The sequence below is a fragment of the Phodopus roborovskii genome, unplaced genomic scaffold, assembly GCF_943737965.1.
Source record: "Phodopus roborovskii unplaced genomic scaffold, PHOROB, whole genome shotgun sequence".
In the NCBI taxonomy this organism is placed as follows: domain Eukaryota; kingdom Metazoa; phylum Chordata; class Mammalia; order Rodentia; family Cricetidae; genus Phodopus; species Phodopus roborovskii.
This window is the reverse complement of record NW_026125052.1, coordinates 11991635-12007073: the sequence shown is the minus strand read 5'-3', so window position 1 is coordinate 12007073 and position 15439 is coordinate 11991635. Positions and strand designations below refer to the sequence as shown.

The 15439-nt window shown below is 50.1% G+C and overlaps 3 protein-coding genes across 5 annotated transcripts in view; 1 reads left to right on the top strand and 2 right to left on the bottom strand.

Moving 5' to 3' along the window:
- The window catches only part of Cdk5rap3 (CDK5 regulatory subunit associated protein 3), a 720787-nt gene that overhangs the window by 536272 nt on the left and 169076 nt on the right, over positions 1-15439 (top strand). The window lies entirely within an intron of this gene.
- Positions 79-2336, bottom strand: Hoxb2 (homeobox B2). The gene is made up of 2 exons (XM_051173631.1): positions 1924-2336; positions 79-1129 (listed from the first exon to the last, which is right to left on the bottom strand). The coding sequence occupies exons 1-2, from the start codon at positions 2300-2302 to the stop codon at positions 450-452; spliced, it is 1059 nt and encodes a 352-aa protein (XP_051029588.1). The 5' UTR covers positions 2303-2336; the 3' UTR covers positions 79-449.
- Positions 7705-15439, bottom strand: part of Hoxb3 (homeobox B3) — a 53259-nt gene continuing 45524 nt past the window's right edge. For 2 of the 3 annotated variants that reach the window (XM_051173318.1, XM_051173251.1), the window contains exons 3-5: positions 13107-13194; positions 9451-10047; positions 7705-8598 (exon numbers count right to left, since the gene is read on the bottom strand). In XM_051173318.1, coding sequence (XP_051029275.1) covers positions 7760-8598; positions 9451-9898 — 1287 coding nt within the window. In that variant the 5' untranslated portion in view covers positions 9899-10047; positions 13107-13194 and the 3' untranslated portion in view covers positions 7705-7759. Of the gene's footprint in view, positions 8599-9450; positions 10048-13106; positions 13195-13388; positions 13507-15439 lie in introns of those variants that run through there. The other variant, XM_051173395.1, reaches the window with a different exon arrangement.

Below are 15439 nucleotides of genomic sequence, written 5' to 3'. Positions count from 1 at the left end.
ACCTCAAGCGGGGCCTGGAACAGCGAAGACTGGCCTTAGGGACTCGGGAAGAGAGCTGGATCCCAACACAAACACTCGTTTTTTGTATTATAAAGACATTTATTTAATCTATGAAAATAATGTACAATAAATACTTCCCCTTTTCCTATTATTAAACAATTTTAATAAATAATCTACGATCTAAAACTTAAAAAAAGAGGAACATAGGTTCCTCTCGTTCTTTTTAAGAAAACCCTCCCCCACTAGAGTTAAATTATTCCTGAGATTTCGTTGGAAGGTGGAATTTTTCTGTGTGGTTTTAAAAAGTGAAAGGGAGAGATTGAGCGCTAATTCATTAATACCTGAATTTTAGCAAAAAACATAAATTTGACTAGGGGTGGAAAAGGCTAGACTTTTTCCCCCCAGCAGCCAAAGAGGACCAAGTGGAAAGGATCGAGGAAAGAAAGGGGTTAGGGAAACTGCAAGTCGATGGCACAGAGCGTGCTGGTGAAGAAATCTAGCTCTTCCTCGGAAAAGGGGACCGGGCTGTCCAGCGAGCCCTGCAGGCTGGGAGAAAGGCCTCCCGACATCTGCAGACAGGAGTCTGCAGCGAAGAAGTTGAGGTCGGGAAGGAAAGGCGAATCGGGCTGCTCAGGACAGGTGTCTTCGGGCTGGGGCTCCGGCTGCAGGCCTCGGGCTCTGAGCACGGTGCAGCCGGGGCTCGGCGCGCCCACACTCTCCAGGGAAGAGGCAGGCGGCGCGGGCAGCGGTGCGCCCTGGGGACCCTGCGTGGTCTCGGCGGGGAGGAAGCAGGCTTCTCGCAGCCGGTGAGAGGCGGAGACGCGGCCCGGGCTGGCTGCGGATTCCTCGGCTGGGTCTCCCGAGTCGTCCGGGGCGCTCGGCCCGCCTGGCTCCCCATCCGGAGGCTCCCGATGCTGCGTCTGCCGCTTGTGTTTCATGCGTCGATTCTGGAACCAGACTTTGACCTGCCTTTCGGTGAGGTCCAGCAAGGCGGCGATCTCCACGCGTCGCGGCCGACACAGATACTTGTTGAAGTGGAACTCCTTCTCCAGCTCCAGCAGTTGCGTGTTGGTGTAGGCCGTGCGCAGCCTGCGTGAGCCGCCGCCGCTCTCCGACAGTCCCGGGCCATCTGCGAGGAAAGCACCCTGCGTATCAGAGAGGTCTCAACCCCAGCCTGGCTTTCGCTGAGATCAGAAACACCCCATTCGCTTAAAAAAAAAAAAAAAAAAAAGACAGCAATCCTACCCGAGCTCCCACCCCACCCCCAAAGCGGTTCCCTCTCTGTGTCTCTGCTTTTCGGTTTTGTTTTGGGTTTTTTTTTTTTTTTTTTTCCTTTTAGCGCTCTCCCACGCAGGAAGACCTGGCCTGGGTCAGATCGGTGCATTCAGAGCCGCCCACGGGCCACGTAGGGGGCGGGGAGCAATTCCTTTTTGCTCCCAGAATCTCAGAGCCTCCCTCCCTTAATCCTCCCAATGGACCCCTCAATTCGGAACTTTCCACCTCAACCTGGAGAGAGGGATCTTCACCCCTTTCCTTCCTAGCTTTTGAATTTCCCTTTTTTTCTCCTAGGCTTGGGAGAAGTAGGAGGATCCCATCTTTTCCTGGCTCCAGATTCAATCCCAGGCACAGGGCTTCATTCCTCTACACAGATAACGGGGGGAAACACTTCAATCGAATCATTTTCTTTTAGCACATAAAAAGCACCCTCTCCACCCCTCCCCCAGTCAGCTCCCAAATCTGCTGGGGGGGAGGGAGACGGTAGTGGTGGTGGCGCTGGCAGTGGCTAGGCCTGGACCCCAGCGGAATAATCATCCCTAACCCCAGAATCCATCGACACAGGGAACCCACCAGGCTCCCCACCACCTCACTTTCTCCCCTTCTCTTCCAGCTGCCTCTCACCCCGCCCCCACTAGGCTTACCCACCTGAAGGTGATCCGACCCCGGAGGCCCGGACCGAGGAAGCCGCCGGAGAAGGAGATGCGGCGGATTGGCTGGGTTTCTTGGCGGATTTCTTCTCTTTCATCCAGGGGAACTCGGGGGCTGGGGGGGCGGCGAGTGGCGGCGGCCGCCGCAAAGCAGGCCCATCTTCGGCTTGCTTTTGGCTCCCGGGTCTCTGAAGGGTGGAGGCGCTGGGCTGGAGGCTGGGGAAGGTTTGCTCCAGAGGAGGAGGAGGAATTAATGTCGACTCCTTGATTGATGAAGTTTGAAATGTCTCCAAGACAGCGGGGAAGGAAGTCAGACACTCGGCGAGCGATGGCTGGCTGTTTATAAACCCAATCTCCCTCTCAAATTCAAAATTCATGGCTTTCAATGGTGGGGGAGGGGGCCTGCTGGGGGGGGCGTCAGGAGGGAGGATCGGAAGGGACCCCCTCTCCCGCCCCCCCCAGGTTTATGCAATGAAGCGATTTCGCGGGGGGAGGGAAATTTCTCTCTCTCTTTTTTTAAAATTTAGGCCTTTATAATTGTATATTGCTGATAAATACACGCGTATGGGGACTCTCTCTATTAAACCCAGGACTCCGACGAAATTGCAGGGAATTCATGGTCACGGGACCGGTCTCCGCCAATCGCTCGTCTGGGCCTGGTGGAAAACACAGGCATTATTTGCTTTAATTGATTCAAAAACTCCAGAGGACTAAGACCTGGATACCATAAGCCTTCCTCCTGTCCCCCCTTCCAACACCAGTGCCTCACACTCTCCCCAATTACTCTTTTGTCACCAGAAAAGCCAGAAGGACCGCTGCCTCCCCTTCAGACTACGTGGTGGTGGGAGCCTGCTAAACAACCCAAATTTAAGGGAGAAGTGGGCTTCTTGCCTAAAGGTTGTAGTGAGTCCATTAATATGCTTTCTTCACGTGGCTATCAGTATCCTCTCAACCTCCCAACCACCTCCCAAAAGAGCAAAAGCTCACTTGGGAGGAAGTGGGAGTAGAAAGAGGCTTCCACTCTTTGGGGGAAAGGTCAGTATTAAGGTGAAAAATCAGAACGGAGATTGATGAATGGCAACATTCACCACCAGCAGCAGCAACAGCAGCGTCACACCCACAGTTCGAACTTAAGAAATTCACAAGCTGGTGAAGCAGTGAGAAGCCAGGAGCACTTTGGGGCACTGATCTCCCTCCCCAGTTATGTGCCCAGGATTCTCTTCACTGCCTGTATTTACAGGCAACCCCTTACATCCACCTGCCTTCCTATTGGGGTCATCTATACCCATACTCTGTGACACCCAGCACTGCCAATAGGGAGGGTCGAAAAAGGTCGCAGACCCGGTCATAGCCCTCAGGTTGTATCTATGTCTATACCCAGGGGCAATAAGGTAGCCATCTACTTAACTTTCAAAGCTAAAGTCAATACATGGGGGGGGGCATTTTCCCATAGGACAAAGGGCCTTTCCCTCCCATATTGGCCTTCCTGTAATTGTTTTTAATCTTTGGTTTAAAAAAAAAAAAAAGTTTCCTAAAGATGAAGGGAGGAGAAATAAGGACCACCACTAAGATTATATTGTTTATGGCCCCCAGAAGGGAAAAATTAATGTATTCTATTGTGAAGAGACTATGATAGGTTCAACTTTAGAATGTTGTAATTTACTAGAGGGAGGAGACACAAAACTTAGAGCTACAAGAAATTTGGTGGGAAACTAGTCCTCAAAGCTGAAAATGAAAAGTCGATCTGGGGGAAGATTTTTAAATAAGTGGGTCAGAGGGACCAAGAGGAGATGAGGCGATCAATCTTAACCCCCTGACAGCTCCTCTGATTGCATCAAAGAATTTGGCTCTTTGGGAAAGCAGAGGGAACAGCCTAAATTCCACATCCCTTAAAAAGGCCTGAGGGAGGGGGTAGAAAAAGAGAAAGGTGATTCTGAGAGGGCCAGGAAACAGATGGGAAATGGAGACAGAGGGAAGGCGCTAACTTGGGTGGAAAGTTTGCCTGGGAGAACTCCCACGGCTCTGGCCTCCCCTCCCCCTCTTCTCTGTCTGCCGCCCAGCCTGGAGCAGAAGGCTGGTTAGCAGAGAAATGGCAACTCAGCGGAGAGCTGGAACTAGAAACTTTCTGTCAATGTAACGTCTGCGTGGGTGGTGGTGAGTATTTATAGAAAGGGGGAAAAAAGGAAAGAAAATAAAAAGACAGAGAAGTCTGACTAGAATGTGTGTGTGGGGGGCGGTGGGGAGTGGTGGAGGACCTGGATGTGGCTGGCTACAAGGACAGAAAGAGGCAGGCTCTTGGGGAACTGCTCTTAATTGGGCCAAAGGGCCAGAAAGGGTGGTGTGTAACTCAGTTTTTAAAAATTGGATTTATATAATAATATTATATATAATATATATTGTATGCAATATATACATATATTACATTTGGGTGGTGGTTAGCAGAGAAGAATCCAAACAGTAGCTGTCTGCAGGTTGTGCAATGAGGCCTGTGAGGGGGCTTTCTCCCTGGTGGTGCCCTTGGACTCCTCTACAAGTTTTGTAACAAACCAGCTGGCTGCATGCAGTATCCAGGGTTCTTTTAAGACAATCAGGGCCCAGACTGTCCCGTAGGAAATACAGCTCTCTAACCCTTGATGACAGATTTTATGGCCAGATCAGTGAAAGGCAGAAAACTTGGGTGTTAAAGGAGGGGACAGGGAACCCTCAGAGACATCCCTCCTGCACCCTGTCCGACAGGAATCTTCAGTCTAACACTCTCCCAACTAGCTATTTCAGCTAAGGCTCGACAGGAATCTTATGGCAGATTTTTAGCCATGTTCTTAACAGCTTTAGCTGAGTACCTGGAGTCATGAAGACAGAAGGCTAGGTTCTGTTTTTATTTATAGCCCTAGCTTCAAGCCAAAGCACTGCTTTTCATCTGTCTAGCTAAAGTCTCTCTTATAGGTAAATAATTTATCTTATGAATAAATAAATAAATAAATAAATAAATCCACCTCTCCCTCCACCCTCAGAGCCAAACATGACCCTTCATGTAGTTATATCATTCAGAAAAAGTTACTCAGCAAAGACAAAAAGGAAAGGAAAGACAGACCCTTGAGCATTATTTGATCCCAATCAAACTTTGCATGCTCCTCTGCCTTTAATTTATAGCCTTACTCAATGCAAAATTGCTTGCTGCCTGGAGGAGCCAAGTCCAGTTTAAAAAAATCCTACTTGGTGGGGAGGGGGTGTAGGATTCAGGGTTTTTTTATTGTTATTTATTGTTGCATAAAGACTGTAATTACTAACCTTGGACTGCCAGGATGCAACATAAAAATGAAAATCAGCCCTCGTTTTAAGGCTGAGGGCCTGGAACAATTCTCACCCTCCCCCCATATCACCACTACCACCAAATATATGCTCCTAATTAAGCAATGCGGGCATAACGCTTACAATTAGAATTATGTAACTCTTCAGCAAGCAGCCATCTCTTCTTTCAACGAATTAGCTCCATATTTCAGCCTCTCTGTCTCCTCGCTCTTATCATCAGATACTGAGATGCAGTGGTGACATTTCATCTTTGACAGACCCTCTCTATTCTCACTCCAATGTGATAAAACTTTTATGGAACCAGGACTAAGAAATGAAGTTTTCCAAAGGATCGTGGAAACCGAGCCTCACATTAGCCTGGGGACCATTTTATTTATGCTTGGTTTCAATAGCTTCCCCTCACTTCCTTCCCCGTTTCCCTGGCAAGAGAAATCAAACCAGCCTCCTCAGCTCCTTTGCCCTGGGCTTCACTTAATGATTTAATTTCACTTTAGTTCTAAGGCTTGACCTGAGATGTCTAGGCCTCGGTTTGTTGTTGTTTTCCCCCAGATTAATCATTTTCCTTTGTTTTCATTTTAGACCCAATGGTGGTTGGGCTTCGGGTCACGTGACAGCCTCCTTGTAGCTCCGGAAGAGAACCGTGAAGTTTAGGTTGCCCTGGAAGAAGCAGTAATAAGCTAGATTTTGGTATGGGTTGATGTGGGCCAAGGGGTGCATAGAGGTAGTGGCTAAAGGAAGAAGAGAGGCCAAGGGCTGAGAGAAACAGAGAGGCAAAGAAGCTAAACAAGACAGCCCAAAATTTCCTTCCCTCCCCCAAATTCTTAGTTAAACCTCAGCTGAAGAGCTTGGCACAATGGTCCAGACTGCTATGAATGTCAAAAAACCTGAGTTTAAAACAGGAGGAAAGCTCGGGAGGGAAACAGGGGCCTGAGCAGTAGATGAAAAGGCCAGGACAGTGTCTTCAATGCTGTCCTCTTAGGGGACATTTGACAGTTGGAGCCTTTTCCCTGCATCCTGAATTGGACCACCAGGACAAGATAAAATTGATAACAGAAAGTTTATTCAAGAATTGTTTTGACAGACAACCCTTTTAACTAAGGAAAAAAAAAAGTAACTACAGAAGAACAAAGAAAGTTCCAAGAGAGAATTAACTCTAACTCTACAAATTCAGGACTATACAGTGACCATCAGGAGCTGAGTTCATGCCTTTTAGAACTAATTACAATTGCTCATAAGTACGAGTTTAACATAAATCTACAGCTCTTGTCTAGAATACAACAAAAACTAAAATAGCTGGTTTTACATGACAGGAAACAACATCCTTTATAACAAGTAAATACTAGAAAAGTACATTTTTTTCCTTTTTGTTCCTCATATAAATACATAATGTAGGGGGGATAAATAATACAAAAAAGAAAATATTTTAACAGGCTATAACCAATAAATATATATGAAAATGTTCACTAGAACACACACTTTTTGAGCGAAGCTGGACTTCTTCTGCAGGCCCAGGCATCTCTCACAGTTGTTTTTTTTTTTTTTTTTTTTTTTTTAATCCATTAAAATGTAAACTCCAAGTGCAACAAGAGTGCCCTGTCAGAGGCTGGAGCAAGGTCCACAGGCCTAGGCCCAGCTGCAGCCTCTGCCTCGGACAGACAGTTTGTTCAAATATACCCTGTTTTCACGTTAAGTCAAGAGAGTAACAGAAGAGAAAGGAAAGAGGAGAGAGCTTCGTGTAGCTTGCTTTCTGTGGAGAGAGAGAGTAGAATGGGGTGGAAGCCGAGAGGCTGCAGAGTGGGCAAACCTCCAGTCCTGACAACTTGCCTGCCTTAGCCTAACTTTTCCTTAAAAGAAAAAAAATATATCTATTTATATTATAGGCAGCTCTAACTTTCAGGATCTCTCACCATCCCTGAGCCCTCTGGGACTTGTAAGCAATAGGGGTGGGGTATGGATGTGACCGTATAGCAGAAAACCATGGGGCTAGCAATGGGGGCTAGCAGGAAGCCTAGGACAAATTGAGGCTTCAGGGGGGTGGGAGGGAAACTTTGTGCCCTTAGATTTAAACGTGTTTTCTTACTTTTCATAAGGAGAATGAAAGGGAGGACAAAAAAAAAAATCAAGATCTGGGGGGATTTCTGCAGAGACAGAAGGTAAGTTGGTTGATGAAAGCCAAGCCTTAAGGTTTAAATGTGCTTCTCTGCCCTGCTTGCCCATCTTGGTTCCTTCCCTCTACCCAACTCCCTCTCCAGTCTGAAATTCCAACTTGGTAGTGATGGAGCCTTGGGATTGATGTGGTCGCCTCCACCCTCCTGTGGATTCCTTTCCAAGGGTATAGGCAGGCAGATGGAACCAGGCTTGTAGGGACAGCCCCCTCAGGCCAGGGAGAAGGGAAGGAGCCCAGGCCTGGAAGCCTGCAACAACCCCAACACACACCTCTTCCAGGTCTCCAAACTGCCCCCACCACCAGCTCCACCACCTCTCTGGCCCTTGATCTTGACCCCCCCACCAACCCTCCCCTCACATCACAGGTGTGTCAGTTTGGGTGCTTCTTGGATTCTACCCTGAGGCGGTGCGTGGTGAGAGGAGAGGTCTGTGTAGGTGGGGTGAGGATCACAGGGTCCGTGATGCTGGCTGGGGGCCATAGGGGGCGCCCCGTTGTAGTCCAGGTTCCCCGAGGGGTGGTGGGAAAGGTGATTGAGGCCGTAGAGGGAGGGGCCAGCAGGGGGCGGCAGCGGATCCGCGTAGCCACCCCCTCCCACGTACACCGGGCTGCCCTGCATGGTGGGCGTCCCGTAGGCGCCCCCGTTGGCTTGGAGGACGTGGGGCTCATACTCGGGCGCCGGGGTCGGAGGGTACTTCTGTGGGGCGCCGCAACCCTTGAGAGGGGGCTGGTAGTTGGGGGGCAGCGCGTAGGCATTCTGGTGGCCTTTGCCGAAGGCTGGCGGGGACGGGCTGTCATAGCTGGGGGTCATGGAGTGTAAGGCGTTCATGAAGCCGGCCGTGGACTGCATGGGCTGCGGGGGGCTGCCGGCCGGAGAGGGACCCCCGGACGACGAGGCCAGCCCTTTGGCCTTCTGGTCTTTCTTGTATTTCATGCGGCGGTTCTGGAACCAGATCTTGATCTGGCGCTCGCTGAGGTTCAGCAGATTGGCCATCTCCACGCGGCGCGGCCGGCACAAATAGCGGTTGAAGTGGAACTCTTTCTCCAGCTCAACCAGCTGCGCGCTTGTGTACGCCGTCCGCGCCCGCTTGGACGCCGCCGACCCCGGGGGGCTCTTGTCCCCTCCCCCGCCTCCACTGCCGCCCCCGCCGCTGCTACTGCCGCCGCTGCCGCCGCCGCCACCGCCACCACAACCTTCTGCTGGACCCGAGGGGGAGGGGTGGGAAGGGGAGAAAATGAAATAAAAGATAATTACTGAACACGCCGAAATTGAATGCATCGTTTCTTAATAAATCCAGGTCTGGACTCCGGAGCCCCCGCCACCCGCCACCCTCCCCTTTGCGTCCGCGCCTCCTCCTCAACACCCCCCTCCCACCTCCCGTCGCATTAGCGGACACTCTATAATAGTGGCATTTATTAAGAGACCTGTTCTCCTCTCACTGCCCCAGCTTATGAAAATTTGATCATGTCACACAGACAGAGCTGCGTGGCCATTTATTTAGGGTTAGATTTTTGCTTGTGCGCGCACCCCTCATATATCCAAATCCAAGTCTGAGATGATCCCCTCCTTCTGTCTGTCCTATTTTCAAGATGGGTGACTGATAACACCTGGGGAGGGGGGGGAACTGGACACTGGTGGGCAGGGCCTGGAAGTGTGGCACTGGAGACTAGTGGCTGAAGGCCAGGACCCCAGGCCGCCTGAGCGATGGTGATTAATACCCACAGTAATCATACTTAATAATAATCTACCCTTGATGACTCTCTACCCTCCAGGCGATTCTGCCTTGGAAAGGGCTCTGATACCAACCGTCCCACCTCCTGGAAATTCTTGGAAACCCAGGAGGAGGATGGCTGGAGGGGCTGAGTGTTGGCAGGGTCAGAGGTCATCAGGTGGGGAGAGGTACGGGGGGGGGAGAAAAAAGAAAAAAACCACAAGGCAGCCACCTAATATTGTTTCCAGGCGCCTTGTGGGCGCCTACGGGTCGGATGCTAGAATAACAGTGACATTCCTCGACTGGACAAAAGCTGACGATGAAGGCAGAGAGCTGGTACCTGTGCCGGGGGAGCTGTTTTTCAGCTTGGACGTTTGCCTCGACTCTTTCATCCAGGGGAATATCTGTTTGGTGAGGGTAGAGTTGGAGCCGGGACCGCACTTGGGGGGGCCGCTTTTGCTAGGCCCGCCCCCATTATTGCTGTTGCTAGTGGTACTGGAAGGTGCGGCGCTGGGTGGGGGTGAGCCCGGCGGGGCGGGCAGGGGCTCTGGGGCCAGGCCAGGCCTCATGCAGCTGCCGTTGAGCTCCTTGCTCTTGGCATGTGGGGCGGCATTGCCCAGGGACTGCAGGGAACACGCTGAGCGCTGGTAATCACCCTCCAGGTGCGTAGCGGCCTGAAAGGGGGGCTGGGGAGGCCCGTCGTAGCCGAAACCATTGCTGCCAGGGTACGAGGAGTAGCCTCCGAAGAGCGCAGCTGCGGTGTTGTCGTAGTAGGTAGCTTTCTGCATCGCTGGGCGAGGCCCGGGCAGTGGGTGGCAACTTGCAAGGGCCTGATACCCTCACGACCGGACATTGGCACCCCTGGGGGTCACGTGATACGCCGGACCCCCCTCCCCTTTCTGCCCCCCTCCTCCCGGGTCTGTTCCAAGCGGCTGACCTGCGGGGCGAGAGAAGAGACACAGGGGAAGAAGAGGACTGGGCCTCGAATCCATCTTAGGAACTAAAAAGGGAACTGACATCAATAGAGGGTTAGGTTTTTTTTTTTTTTTGGTTTTTTTTTTTTTTTTTTTTTTTTTTTTCTCTCTCTCTCCTCTCTCTCTCCTCGCCAGTCTTTCTGCAGCAGACGCTGGGACCAAGTATCTGACCTGACATGGATGATTCTTGCTTCAACTTTAAAGGAAACAAGCCAAAACACCGATTTTTCATTTTGATTTAAAAAAAAAAAAATCAGGATTGAACTCCTTGGGGGAATGCTCAGGAATAGAATAGCATTGCTTTGCTTCTTGGACCATTGCTTCCTTCTCTCCTGATTATCCACCAGCCCGACTTTTCCTGCAATTTCTGCTTACCTCCCCCAACCCTGGTCTAGGGCAATTCCAGGGAAGGAGCACTATTAGACTTCAAAATAGCAGCATCTTGGAGGTCCACGGTCCAGTGTGGAGGCCTGTGTCCTCCCCCTCCTCCCTCCAGATCCTTCCACCTAAGCATAGTCTAGCCTGGAAGAAACTTGCAGATCTTGGACCCAAGCCAGACTGAAAAGCAAGTTCATCTGGGACCCTTCCCTCCAGCAAGATCGCAACTGCATAAGGTAGAAAATTCCTGAAGATTTTTAACTCCCAGAGTCAGTGGAACCAAGCTCCATCTATCTATGTCCCATCTGCAGGTACCATCACCTCCAGTCTTGGCTCAAGCAAGCCTGGGACCTAGCAGCTAGCGGCCCCTGTGGAGCCTCCAAATGGACTGTGGTTGTTTAGATTTCCCAGGCAAGACCGGTTGGTGCTATGGCCATTTGGCTTGGGTCTCCCCCAGCCTTTCCATAATAGTCTGTTTTCTTTTCTTTCTCAGGGGGAAAAAAAAGTAAAAAGAAAAAAAATATTGTGCAACTGTTGGAATTTTCTACTGAGGTGGGGGAAATTATTCAGGATGAAAAAGACTCACAAAACAATTTGAACACGTTTCTTTGTTGGGTTTGAAAGGGGGGCTGTTTACTAGGGTCCCCAACAGCAAAAAAAAAATTAAAATTAAATAAAAAAATAAAATAAAATCACAAACACTATTTTACTACAGCTTTTAAAAGTGCACCAGAAAAATAAAACGTAACCACATCAGGGGAGTTTGTATTTGTCCCCAGATTTCTGACTGCCTCCCCTTTCTCTGTGTCTCCTCCAGCCCTACATGGGAGGGTACTTCCCTATAACCTCCACACTGATCATGTGCTTTTGGAAAAACTTAAAATATCATTCAGCCCAGATGGTCAGTCAACTCCAAAGAAGACTTGGTAAAAATAAAATGAAAGAAGCACAGGTGGAGTGGGTCCCTCCCATACACAAATACTGCTCTTAATGAAAAATTCATACTTAAAAGGGAGCTGGTACAGCCCTGAGATCCGATTGGTTTCCCAGAAATTTTTGTTTCTGGAAATACACATGGGTCTGCTAAGCAGCAGGTCCTTCCAGGGAGGACTGGAGTTCAATTGACCAGGCTGACCCAATCCCTTTATTATTATGACCATTCGCCTCTGATGATTTAACCAAAATTAGCTTCGGAGCAGCCCTGGCTGAAAGGAAGAATTAATTAAGCGGCATCAGTCGAGTTTGTTATTAATAGATAGAAAAGAGAATGAAATAAAAACGTTGGAGGGGGTTAGCTGGCTGGGCCCTGGCTTTATTTAGTCTAAATGATTGTTACAGCAATAATGATGATGGTGGTGGTAATAATAATAATAATAATAGTAATAATAATAAATAAAAACCTAATAATTCGACTAGACGCCTGGGGCTGAATTTTCTGTGGTTACCCCAGCAATAAGCCCCAAACCATCGCAGGACAGAGGCCAGGCGAGTGTGGGAAGCGAAGGAACCAGAGACGCGATAGGAAAGAATGGAGACTCCGCTGGCGGTTGAGACAGGGCCATGAGGGTTTGTGGATTCGGAGAGCCTCCAGCTGCCGCTGCTGGCGGGCTGTCTGGCCGTTGCTACCTCAGTGGCTGGAGAGAAGATACCAGCCTCCTGCTCAGGCACAAGGAAGCGAGAAGAAACCGATCGGGACGCCGAACTGGTTAGCTGCGTCAGGTTCCAAGCACACCGGGCCGGGCCAGGCCGAGCCCCGCGGCGGCAAGTTTAGCGCTGGAGGTAACCGAATTAAAAGGCGCCTTAGCAACTCTGCTCCGGGACTTTGCCCAACAGGGCTCCAGGCTGGAAGGCAGAGAGGCCTGGCTGATGGGACAGTAAGGGATGGAGGGACAGTGCAGCGGGGATCTGAGAGCTAGGATCCAGAAGAGGGGGTGGGGAACAGCTCTACCCAGCCAAACATGTCTATTTCGCTTGCCTCCATGTTGGAAAAATTCAAGCTCCATATGGCTCCTCGGAAGGGTGGGAGGGAGATAGTCGTTCCCGGCTTCCCCTCGGGGTCTCGCTAGAGAAGGGAGTCAATCCCTCCCTCCAGAACCCCACCTTTCCAGGCACACTCCTGGGAGAGCCAGGAAGGGTAACAATAGCTGGAGAAACACCAGGAGAGAGGATAGGCTACCTTCCAGGACTTTAAAAAAATGATGATGATGATAATAATAATAATAATAATAATAATAATAATAATAATAATGCAGCAAGGAAGAAAAATAAAAGAATAAGAAAGGAAAAGAAAAGGATTCGGCTTTTCTTAGCAAACGGGGGAGAGGGGATTTAGCCTTAGAGCTGGCTGTTGGGAAAAAGAGAGCAGAAAAGGAGAGAAGCAGAGAGAGAGAGAGAGAGAGACAGAGAGAGAGAGAGAGAGAGAGAGAGAAAGGGAGGGAGTGAGGGAGGGAGGGGGAGAGAGGGGAGAGAGAGAGAGAGAGAGAGAGAGAGAGAGAGAGAGAGAGAGAGAGTCAGTCGCTGCGTGGAAGGAAGCTTAAAGCTTGTGAACTCTTCTTGAACCGAGATTGGAGTCATATGGGCCATAAATCATTGAGACATACTCTCCGCCATTCACAAACTGATAGCCTATTTCAGTCCAGCTTACCTTAGCCACCGACGAGGGGAGAACAGGCAGACATAATATATATTCACATCGAGCCTCAGCGCGAGCGGCAGGCGAGAAATCTCCCCTCCTTGAAGGCAAAGGAAAAAAAAGACCACTGTTTAAAGCTGCGTCGACCCCCCCCTCCCCAAAGCCACCCCGGCTGGGGAGCCCGAGGGGCAGATCGGCCAGAAGAGCCGCGGCGTCCGCTTCAATTCACTCGGCTTTGGAGCGGGGGGTGCGCAGGAGGGAGGGGTAGGGGAGTGGGGGAAAAAAATAGCAGACCGAAAGGTGCTGGGAGGCTCGGCTCGCCGAGAATCCAGCTCCGGGCTCCAGCTCGGCCAAGCCTCCACAGTGTGGTTGCCCTATAAGACTGGTACGCCCTACTCTCCGTAACAATGGCCTCTGCTTTTGCACAGGGAAAAAAACCACACACACACACACACACACACACACACACACACACACACAAGCTCACCCCCCACCTCTCCCCCTTTAGCAAGCTTCGATGCCTGATAAGGAGGGAAGGTGATTGTAGTGATGAGCGCTGGGGGGGGGCGCGAGTACCCCTCCCCCAAATAAGAGTTCAAAGCAAAGAAAGTAGAGGGTGGTCTTGTCTCATTTTGTTTTAAAAACAGGTAAAATTTTTACATTGAGATGGGAGAAGAGAAGAAAATGCAAATAGAGCTGGTGGAGTTCACAGATCGCCCCCCCCCTTCAGGTCTCACTACTGGACCATTATGCTAATCTGAGAAGTGTTTCTTCGGAGACCCAGTCAGAGGCTAGCCTGTCTGGGACAGGGGCGCTGGGTGCCCCTCCTGTGCTCATTCACAGTAGGCACAGAGACTTGTTTTTTTTTAAGTAGTCTGCAGACTGAGTCTCAGGCTCTCTTGCTGAACCTCGCAGCCCCTGATCCTTCTCCTGTATCCCTCCACCCCACCCCCAAATCTCCAGGCCCAGTCTCTACTGGGGGGAGGGGGCAAGGCCAGACTTTTTTCACACACACACACACACACACCCTTATTTTTTTTTTTTTTTTTTTTTTTTTTTTGAGAACAGACAACTAGCGGTGAGTGATGATTTAAAAACCCAGAACATCTTGCAGGAGGAGCAGGGTTGAAGGGAGGGTGAAAAAAGGAAAGACCCTGTGGTTTAGCTTGAGCTCCAGCCAGCCGGCCAGAAGGGCTCTGAGAACTTCGCGCAGTAATTTCTGTTAAGAGTCTCACCTCTGGACAGTCAGAAGGGGCTAGGGGGTGAGAAGAACATTTGTACTCCTGAGATGAGAACTCCGGGATGGTTTCGTTTTAAATGCACTAGCAGACAGGACGGAAGATGAGTATTGGAGTAAACCTGCTTGTTCCTCCTCTACAACTATGCTCTGCGTGGCAAGATTTATGACTCTTGGCACAAATAAAGAAGGCTGCAAAAGCTAAAAGTTTTCTTAGGGTGTGTTTGAGCAGGGCAGGCAAAGGCAAGGAAGAAGGAGGCCTGTAGGAGGAAGACAGGAGCCAAGAATGTAGGTGTCTGCAAATTTAGGGGAGGGGGTGGGGAAAGAACCATTGGCGAAAGACAAAAAAAAAAAAAAAAAAAAAAGCACAGGCTGCCTAACTGCTGACTCTCAGGACTTAGGGGATGACACAGAAGGCTGTCAGTGTCTCTTTTCAGCGTGGACAGCCAGCTTGGAGGCTGGTTCTCTTAACTTCGGGTAGACACATCCAGCCAGGACCCTGTGCAGATTTCCTGACTGGGACACTCGGTTTTTGCCTTCTCCCATCTGGATACATCAGGACAGTCGATGGGTCTGGAGAAACAGAGGTGAGAGGTCTCTAGCTATTGTCTCCCCTCCCAGAGAGGGTGGCTTTGGTGATAGTTCTCTTCTTTAGGAGTGAAAAGGGGGGGGGGAATGTCTCCTGGCTTACAGCCCCCCAAACACACACATACACACACACACACTATTTCTAAACCCATCAAATCACTTCAAATTGGATGGAGTGACTGACTTTCTGGGGCCTGTTACAGGAAGGGACCTGTGGCCTTCAGCAACAGGAGTCATGTGCAGAACCCTAGATATGATACCTGGGATCCTACTGTCTGCCCAGAGTAGGTGATTCCTTACAGAGTTGGTGGCTGGACCTAGGTGGGAATTGAGGGGTTAAGTAGAGAAGGTGAGAGCCAATTATTAATAGTCTCAAGAGGAAAAAAAAATGTTGAAGTATTGGGGCTCAAGCCAGGACCAGGACCCTCTTGAGAAACTTCCCATATCCAACAACTCTGGAAAGAGAACCTCAGAGTGAGATGCCAAAGAATTTTAGGCCTGGTGAGTCAGCAACTCAGGC

Excerpts from the sequence above, each read along its gene's own strand:
- Hoxb2 (XM_051173631.1), bottom strand. The coding sequence starts at position 2,302 with ATGAATTTTGAATTTGAGAGGGAGATTGGGTTTATAAACAGCCAGCCA. Across the intron at positions 1,130-1,923 it reads CGGGGTCGGATCACCTTCAG|ATGGCCCGGGACTGTCGGAG; the intron begins GTGGGTAAGCCT and ends CTTTCCTCGCAG.